The 10026-nt window shown below is 45.2% G+C and overlaps 1 protein-coding gene across 5 annotated transcripts in view; it reads left to right on the plus strand.

The window, feature by feature from the left end:
- Positions 1 to 10026, plus strand: part of LOC140389718 (run domain Beclin-1-interacting and cysteine-rich domain-containing protein-like) — a 112228-nt gene that overhangs the window by 30649 nt on the left and 71553 nt on the right. For all 5 annotated transcript variants that reach the window (XR_011934454.1, XM_072474167.1, XM_072474164.1 and 2 more), the window contains exon 6: positions 6694 to 6850. Coding sequence is in view for 4 of the 5 variants with exons in the window: in XM_072474167.1 (XP_072330268.1) it covers positions 6694 to 6850 (157 nt within the window). In the remaining variant the exon portion in view is untranslated. The remainder of the gene's footprint in view (positions 1 to 6693; positions 6851 to 10026) is intronic.

The following is a 10026-nucleotide window of genomic DNA, read 5'->3' on the forward strand; positions in this document are numbered from 1 at the left end:
TTGCAACTAAGTAGCAAAGAACTGTTAAGACCCATGCTATATCCTACGTAATATTCTACATCATTCAAGATGAAAATAGGGGTTGTTGTTATTTCTCCCAGTTAATTAAACTCCAGGATTTAAACACACCCTTCCTGCCCCAGATATGTTTATAGTAACATGTATATGAAGTCTGAGGCAAAACTAAAAATTGAGTGGTTATTTTTCCATCACCAGATGTTTGGATCTCCAGAGGTATGCCCACCTCAACTCCTTTTCACCTTCTCCACCAAATAGCTTTTACCAAACCATTACAATATTGCTTCAACAACCAAATGGGATGCCCAACCCTGCATTCACTGATTTTTGTATGTAGATACGTGATTAAGAAAAGCGGTGAGATCTAACTGGTGAGAGATGCAGAGCTCTGATTGTAAAAAGATCTGTGAGTCTTGCTGCTCACAAGAGGTTAGTATGCAGATGCAGCAAGTAATTAGGAAAGCTAACAGCATGTTCTCATTGTGATGGGAATTGAAGACAAAAGTAGGGAGATTATGCTTCAGTTGTACAGAACACGAGTAGGACCACATCTGGAGTACTATGTACAGTATTGGTCACCTTATTTAAGAAAGGATGTAAATTCGTTCGACACAGTTCCAGAGAAGGTTTATCAGACTAATACCTGGAAAGGTTGGGACAGCTAGTCTTGTATTTACTGGAGCTTAGAAGTGGATGTGGAGAGGATGTTTCCCTTTGGGAAAATCTAGAACTTGGGGTCAGCTGCCCATTTAAAACAGAAGAGGCGATTTTTGAGGGTGGTGAGTCTTTGAAATACTCTTCCTGAAAAGGTGGCAGTCTTTTGAACATTTTTAAGGCAGAGTGTTTTTGAAAACTCACCACTATTCTTAGAATTCCCCCTGTACGAAAAAGGGCCGACATTCTAAATGGTGATCAGGGATTCTCACTCTCCGACTCCGATGCAAGCTTCAGTGGGTGCTATTCAGGTCAAACTATGTTTTCAAGTTATCCCCCGGTATAACCCATACCTTCACCGAAGATTTCATCTACTTACCACTTAGTAGTATCGATCCTGGGTCCCGCATTGCTCAGTAAGTAAAGTAGACTTTGGAATAACCACTATTTCAGGTTAAATTAAGTTATTTTATTATTATATTTTTTCTTTTAAAAGCTGCAATTACTGTCTTTACAGGAAGGTAAAATGATCTTGCTTCTGGATCCTTCTGGTTGGTTGAAGGGGCCTTCAGGCCCAACTTGACAATCAATCTTCTTTAAAGTCTGGTCTTCTTTAGATGTATTCACTGATGAGCTTGGCTGCTGTGTCCTGTCTTTCCCATGTACCGAGCTGTGAAAGCTGACTCTGCTGGTTATCTCTGAGCTGACTCTTTAAATTCTAGTCTTCCTTAGATGTATTCGCTATTTTGGCTCGGCTGCTATGTCTTATCTTTCCCATGACCAAGCTGACTGTAATCTGACTCTGAACTGCTCCCCTCTCTCTCTCTCTCTCTCTCTCTCTCTCTCTCTCTCTCTCTCTCTCTCACTCTGGTTCTGCCTCTGGTTCCCTTTCTTCGGGTTTATATATTTTTCTAACAGTTATCTAGTTTTTATGACTTTATTGTAAATTAACATTTTTCACTTTGATTGTAAAATGTATCTTTGATCTAAACCTTCTAATCCAACTAAGTATTCATTTTGACTTGACTTCATCTCACAGATCTGATTACATTGTTTCCTTTGTGATGTTCAAAATGCTTTGACTTCAAGAGATGTTACTTTTAATTTCTATCATTTTCATAGTTTTATTTTCCAATTGTGTCCTCAGCTCATAATTTTGACTTTGATTTTGGCTTTGAATTATGTTTCTCGTAGACTGATAGTCTCCAGTTTTCTTTAATATATCTGGTATTAGCAAATTTTCACACCTAGAATTATCACGAAATGCGACTGAACCTCATCCATTCTTTTCCAGCTGCTCCGTAAGATAGTTACTTTCAATGAAGGTGTGAGCCATTGTTTTTGGCTTCAAACAAAAATCCTGTCTGTCTTGTTTGCTAAGCCTGCTTGACCAAGGCTATCTGCATTTTACAATCCTTCCCTGCCAGCTGCTGTTAACCCTTTGTGGGATCTTCCCCTGTATTCTCTCATGTTTTTCTCAGACCAGATACTGCCAGACTTCCATGTTTCAAATGACACATCTTTCCATATTTTCAATAACAAGAGGTGGCTAGTTTTTGGTAAGCAAAGGGTTGATAGGCTAGCAAGGTTAGTCAGGATGCAGATTTCAGATCTGATAGATCAGCTACGATAAGAAATGGCAGAGGAGAGGTTAAAAGGCCTAATCCTAATCCTTGTTTATATGTTAACACATCGCTGTGTCTTATTACTACAAGAGTGGGAATTTTAGCGTGTTGGTTGAAACTTGAATATCTCCATCTTTTGTATGTAAGATTCAATAATAATCATAATCTATTCAAAAATGATCCATGGCAATGACAATACGGCATTGAGCAGCACCATCCGCAGTGTGAATGTTACTGGCATTGATGTATTTGTTGTTTGTATTTAAACAAGGTGCTTTGCACAATTAAATATTTCCACCATATCATGAGCAATATGCCAGGAGTACAAGAAAGACATTCCAACAAGCAGGCCAAGTCAGTTCTTTTGTGAATAGGAAGGTTCTGAAATTGCTTTTTGGCCCCATAATGCAGTGTTCAAGAATAGATTGATTCCTGGGATGACAGTATTATCTTTTGAGGAGAGATGGGGTCGATTAGGCTTGTATTCACTGGAGTTTAGAAGAATGAGACGGGATCTAATTGAAACATAAAATTCTGACAGGGCTGGACAGAATGGATACAGGCATGTTATTTTTGTGGGGTGAAGAGGTTGGAGATCGCAGTCTCAGGATACGGGGTAAGCTGTTTGGAACTGAGATGAGAAACGTCTTCGCTCAGAGTGTAGTGAGCCTATGGAATTTTCTACCACAGAAAGCTGTGGAGGTCATGTCACTGAATATGTTTAAAAAGGAAATAGATTCTAGACACTAAAGACGCCAAGGTGAATGGGGAGAGAGCAGGAGTATGGCGTTGAGATAGAAGATCAACCATGATCATTTTGAATGGTGGAGCAGACTCAAAGGGCTGAGTGGCCTACTCTGGTTCTATTTTCTATGTTTCTAAATGCTTATAGTTTTGGCATATAACAAGTTCTAAAGTATATCTTGTTTGCATAATATTGTGCTTTCGGAACAGTGTCATGTCTGGGTCCCTTTAAGAAATGTGTGTTTATCAAATACTGCAGTGATGTCATTGTGTGGGTGGAGCTAGAATGTGATTCTGTCTTTTACTTTCGTTTTGAGCTGGAAGCTGCTTTGTGTTGTGATTTCGTTTTCAGTTGGGGAGCTGCATTCAAGCAAGAAGTTGTATTTTGATTTCTCTCTCTGCCTACTAAAGAATGTCTCCAGATCACTTGATGATTTCGAAGTAATACCTGTTTCTGTCAGGAATGCAAACCTACTGTCTTTGTTAAAAAGGGTTTTTTGACTTATGGATGTTGTTAGGAAAGTTATTAAGGATTACCTCTAGAGTATTGTATCTGTGGGGATTATCAGCGTTGGTAGTTGGTAAGATGTTTATAGATTTCATAGAATTTACAGTGCAGAAGGAGGCCATTTGGCCCATCGAGTCTGCACCGGCTCTTGGAAAGAGCACTCTACCCAAGGTCAACACCTCCACCCTATCCCCATAACCCAATAACCCCACCCAACACTAAGGGTAATTTTGTTCACTTAGGGCAATTTAGCATGGCCAATCCACCTAACCTGCACATCTTTCGACTGTGGGAGGAAACCGGAGCACCCGGAGAAAACCCACGCACACACTGGGAGGATGTGCAGACTCCGCACAGTGACCCAAGCCGGAATCGAACCTGGGACCCTGGAGCTGTGAAGCAATTGTGCTATCCACAATGCTACCGTGCTGCATTGTTGAAACATTGTTTTTGTTTAAACATACTTTAGATCACTGTTGCACCACACCTGTAAAGTGGGCCCTTGTGCTTCCCATAACCAAAATCTATTCAAAATTTTGGTCAGGTGAACTCCATGATATACTTTGATGTTCTCTAAACCCTGGCCCATAATAACTGTTAGTTCTGAATTTCCATGATTTACAAAGTAAAATCACCAGTTAGCCTTTAGCAGGTGTAGTGTGTACAATTCTGAAGTTTCTTCGGGAAAGATGTAAAGAATGAGGGCACGGAGGTTTACCAGTGATGAGGAGTTTCAATTACAAGGAGTGGTTGAATAAGATAGAACTGTTTTCCTTGTAACAGGAAAAAAAATAAGAGCTGCCTTATTAGATAATTTCAAGATGAGAAGGTTTGATAGAGTAGATCGAGAAAAAATATTCACCCTGATGAGTGCGTCAGGAACCAGAGGTCATGGACTTAAAAACCGAGAAGGGAGATGAGGAAAACTTATTCATATATGGTTGATTTCAGGAAAACGACATGAAAAAGCTGGTGGGACCTGATTTCATAAATAATTTTACAATGGAGTTGAAAAGGTACTTGAGGATGTGGATCTAACAAGAACGAGTATGACTGGTCTTTTCAGTGTATCAGCACAGGCCAAACAGCTTCCTGTGCTGTACATTTCTATAGAAAACGGACAGAATTCAATTAGAAAATGTTGCAAAGCATTTTGCAACATCTTGTGCCTTAAAACAAATGGGCTTTCTGTTCATTGTAAACCTATGGCCCTATTTAAAAGCACAAGTTTTTTTTTGTGAGGAATTGAACCTTGTCAAACCGAGCCAACCACAGGAGAGCACATGGCTTAAATCTGCAGCTCATAGTGCTGGAGGTATAAAATTTGCTATGTTACAGCAGCAGTGTTCAAACGGAATTAATTATGAATTTGTTCATGTAGAGCAAATTGCAACAATTCTTTATTCCTGTCTGGCACAAAAAAGTAAAACGGGAAAGGTGGCCAATCCATGGCTTACAAGGGAAATTAGACATTGTATTCAATCCAAAGCGGGAGCATGCAAATTGGCCAAAAAAAAAAACAGGGTTGAGGATTATGAGCAGTTTAGAATTTAGCAGAGGAGGACCAAGGGATTGATTCAGAAGGGGAAAAAAAAGAATGAGAGCAAGCTTGCAGAGAACATAAAACTGACTAAAAATGTCTATAGATACGTGAAGGAGAAAATGATTGGTGAAGATAGAAACCAGGAATTGATGATGCGGAACAGAAATGGCTGATTTACTAAATATGTAGCTTGGTTCTCTTCACAAATGAGACATTTGGACAGAATCAGAATGGATTTATGAAGAGGAAATCATGCTTGACAAGTCTACTAGAATTATTTGAGGATGTAGCTAGTAGTTGATGAGGGGAAGCCAATGGATGTGCTTCATTTGGACTTTCAAAAAGCTTTTGACAAAGTCCCACATAGATTCATGTGTTTAAAAAAAAAAAACCTGAAGCATATGGCATTCGAGGTAGTATATTGAGATGGATAGAAAACTGGTTGGCAGACAGGAAGCCAGAGTAGGAAATACGGGATCTTTTTCAAATGAGCAGACAGTGACTAGTGGACTACCACAAGGATCGGTGCTGGGAACCCAGCTATTCACAATATATATTAATGATTTAGGTGGGGGAACAAAATGTAATATCTCCAAACTCCAGATGACACAGATGGCTGGGGGATGAGTTGGAGGAGGATGTAGAGTTCCTTCAGTGTGATTTGGACAAGTTGAGTGAGTGGGCAAATGAATGGTTGCTGCAGTATAATTTGGATACATGTAATAAATCCACTTTGGTAGCAAAAAAAGGGAGGCAGACTATCAGAATGGCCAAAAATTAGGAGAGCGGAATGTGAAACAAGGCCTGGGCATCCTTGTACACCAGTTGCTGAAAGTTAGCGTGCAGGTACAGCAGGTGGCAAAGATGGCAAATGGTATGCTGGGCTTCATTTTGAGAGGATTCGGGAGCAGGGATGTCTTTGCTGCAATTATACAGGGCCTTAGTGAGGCCACACCTGGAATATTGTGTACAGTTTTAGCCAACTTAACTGAGGAAGGATATTCTTGCTGCAGAGGGAATGCAGCGAAGGTTTACCGAACTGATTCCTAGGATGGCAAGACGGATGTATGAGGAGAGATTGAGTTAGTTAGGATTGTATTCGGTCGAGTTCAGAAGAATGAGGGGGGGGGGGGGAAATCTCATAGAAACATCTCAAATTTTAACAGGACTAGACAGGGTAAATGCAGGAAGGGTGTTCCTGATGGTGGGGGTATCCAGAACCAGAGGTCACTGTCTGAGGATGGGGGGTAGACCATTTAGGACAGATGAGGAGACTTTCTTCCCCAGAGAGCGGTGAGCCAGTGGAAATTGTTACCGCAGGAAGTAGTTGAGGCCAAAACATTGCATGATTTCAAGAAGTAGTTAGGTATAGCACTTGGGGCGAAGGGGATCAAAGGCGGGCTTAGGCTATTGCGTTCGATGATCAGCCATGATCCTATGAATGGCGGAGCAGGCTCAAAGGGCTGAATGATCACATCCTGCTTCTATTTTCTAGGTTTCTGTGATTTAGTCATTTTTAATTTCCAAAAAAATGAAGATAAGTCATAATCTGCAGTCTTTAAAAAAAATATATATATATGTTTTTTTTTTATAATAATTAGTTTGCAAGGAAGTTTAATTCCTCCTTACCAATGATGAAAAGTCAAAGTCTGACTGCTCTACCTGGATCCAAGTGCATATCTCATCCAGAGGGAGGACAGCAAAGACATAAAACCTCATATACCAGCCTCTCAGGTCCTTCTATCACTTTGAACTTGGGTGAGTGACGAATAATATAAATTGTATCTCTTTATTCTTTAAGTCCTTTTTTCCCCCTTCCTAGGATATGTTAAACGTAAGAGGGTCTTAGATGGGATACATTCAGAAAATAAGATTAAAATTTAACCATCTCAACTTTGTGAACTATTGCTGACCAGATCATTTGTTTCAGCACTCTGAACCTCCAACTAGTTATCTTGTGTTAGATGGTTGGGTATCTATTGCCTTGTGTCAGTCTGTAATTTATCCAAAGCTTTATTAGTGTAGCTAAGTAATATAAAACTGTAATTATTTTTGAAATATTTCTATTAAAGTTTTTACACTTTATACACTGCACACTTATTAAAGGTAGATGCAACAATTGCTATTTATAAGGGGTGTTTTTTCTGTGTCAACCCCCCCCCCCCCCCCCCACCCTCCCTTCGCTTTCAAGGTCCAGGGTCCTTTCCTTGGCCCTTTACTTTAGGTAGATGTCGGTGTTTGTGTGGACGGTGCCCTCCTTCTCCCTCACCCCACCGTTTGTCACTTGGCCTCCAGCCCTTTCCTTTTCCCCTCTCTCTAACTTGTTGTCAGTCTGCCTTTGAGGGTTCTCTTTCTTGTGACCTTGTGTTTGGCCCCCTGGCTTCTGTGTTGACCACTTTCTGGCCTCCCCCTTATTGTTTCCTCTGCCTCCTCCCCTTTCTGCTTCTGTCTGTTCCCTGTGGTCCTGTTGGCTCTTGTGCAATCCCCCAGTCTATTGGTTGTTGGCTTCAAACAGGCTTCAGAAAAAGTTTGTGAATGGCTTCCATGTTTTCTGGAAGCCCTCCTCTGACCGTGAACTTAATCTTCTATAGGTGGAAAAAGTTTTATAGGTCTGCCAGCCAGTATGTAGCTGTGAATGGTGCTGTTGATCGCCAGCTGAGCAGGATTTTCCGGCGGGCGATTAAGGAAATAAAGACGACCCTCTTCCCCATGAATAATTCTGGCTGGTCTGGTTCCCTGAAGACTGCCACTCTTGGGCAGGGATTCGCCCCCACAACCTTGGACATCACCTCAAAGAAGGCTGTCCAGAACATGAGAAGTCTGTGGCATGCCCAGGGTATGTGGGCGTGGTTGGCCTGGCCCCCGGCACCTTTTGCATTTCTCTTCTAGGTCTGGGAAGAACCTATTCATTCAGGTTTTTGTCAAGTGTGCTCTGTGCACCACTTTTAGCTGTATGAGGTCTTGTGTGAGAGGAGGTGGAGTTGGCCCTTTTCAATGCTTTGCTCCAGAGTCCCCACCCTATTTCCGTCCCGAGCTCTTCCTCCCATTTTTCCCTTGTTTTGTGCAGTGGGGAGTATGTCCTTTCTAAAGGTCATCCGTACAGATCCCTGCAATTCCCTTCCCCGGACTGTCTGCTTCCAGTAACTTCTCTAACATTGTGTTTCTCGGGGGGCCTTGGGTACGCTGTCGTCCCCTTGCGGAGAAAGTTTTTGACCTGCAGATGTCGGAGTTTGTTCCTGTTTGGTAGTTCCAGTCTCTCCATCAGCCCCTCTAAGATCTCTAGTATGTCCTGCATGTAAAAGTGTTCTCTCTGTCTCTCTGTCTGTCTGTCTCTCTCTCTCTCTCTCTCTCTGTCTCTCTCTGTCTCTCTCTGTCTCTCTCTGTCTCTCTCTGTCTCTCTCTGTCTCTGTCTCTCTCTGTCTGCCTGCCTGCCTCTGTCTGTCTGTCTGCCTCTGTCTGTCTGTCTCGGTCGGTCTGTCTGTCTCGGTCGGTCTGTCTGTCTCGGTCGGTCTGTCTGTCTCGGTCTGTCTCGGTCGGTCTGTCTGTCTGTCTCGGTCTGTCTCGGTCTGTCTGTCTCGGTCGGTGTCGGTCTCGGTCGGTGTCGGTCTCGGTCGGTGTCGGTCTCGGTCGGTGTCGGTCTCGGTCGGTGTCGGTCTCGGTCGGTCGGTCTCGGTCGGTCGGTCTCGGTCGGTCGGTCTCGGTCGGTCGGTCTCGGTCGGTCTCGGTCGGTCGGTCTCGGTCGGTCGGTCTCGGTCGGTCGGTCTCGGTCGGTCGGTCTCGGTCGGTCTGTCTCGGTCGGTCTGTCTCGGTCGGTCTGTCTCGGTCGGTCTGTCTCGGTCGGTCGGTCTCGGTCGGTCGGTCTCGGTCGGTCGGTCTCGGTCGGTCGGTCTCGGTCGGTCGGTCTCGGTCGGTCGGTCTCGGTCGGACGGACTGTCGGTCTCGCGGTCGGACTGTCGGTCTCGCGGTCGGACTGTCGGTCTCGCGGTCGGACTGTCGGTCTCGCGGTCGGACTGTCGGTCTCGCGGTCGGACTGTCGGCCTCGCGGTCGGACTGTCGGCCTCGCGGTCGGACTGTCGGCCTCGCGGTCGGACTGTCGGCCTCGCGGTCGGACTGTCTGCCTCGCGGTCGGACTGTCGGCCTCGCGGTCGGACTGTCGGCCTCGCGGTCGGACTGTCGGCCTCGCGGTCGGTCTCGCGGTCGGACTGTCTGCCTCGCGGTCGGACTGTCTGCCTCGCGGTCGGACTGTCTGCCTCGCGGTCGGACTGTCTGCCTCGCGGTCGGACTGTCGGCCTCGCGGTCGGACTGTCTGCCTCGCGGTCGGACTGTCTGCCTCGCGGTCGGACTGTCTGCCTCGCGGACGTACTGTCTGCCTCGCGGACGGACTGTCTGCGCCTCGCTCGGTCTCTCTGCGCCTCGCTCGGTCTCTCTGCGCCTCGCTCGGTCTCTCTGCGCCTCGCTCGGTCTCTCTGCGCCTCGCTCGGTCTCTCTGCGCCTCGCTCGGTCTCTCTGCGCCTCTCTCTGTCTCTCTGCGCCTCTCTCTGTCTCTCTGCGCCTCTCTCTGTCTCTCTGCGCCTCTCTCTGTCTCTCTGCGCCTCTCTCTCTGTCTCTCTGCGCCTCTCTCTCTGTCTCTCTGCGCCTCTCTCTCTCTGTCTCTCTGCGCCTCTCTCTCTCTGTCTCTCTGCGCCTCTCTCTCTCTGTCTCTCTGCGCCTCTCTCTCTCTGTCTCTCTGCGCCTCTCTCTCTGTCTCTCTGCGCCTCTCTCTCTGTCTCTCTGCGCCTCTCTCTCTGTCTCTCTGCGCCTCTCTCTCTGTCTCTCTGCGCCTCTCTCTCTGTCTCTCTGCGCCTCTCTCTCTGTCTCTCTGCGCCTCTCTCTCTGTCTCTCTGCGCCTCTCTCTCTGTCTCTCTGCGCCTCTCTCTCTGTCTCTCTGCGCCTCT

The sequence above is a fragment of the Scyliorhinus torazame genome, chromosome 14 (assembly GCF_047496885.1).
Source record: "Scyliorhinus torazame isolate Kashiwa2021f chromosome 14, sScyTor2.1, whole genome shotgun sequence".
Taxonomy (NCBI): Eukaryota; Metazoa; Chordata; class Chondrichthyes; order Carcharhiniformes; family Scyliorhinidae; genus Scyliorhinus; species Scyliorhinus torazame.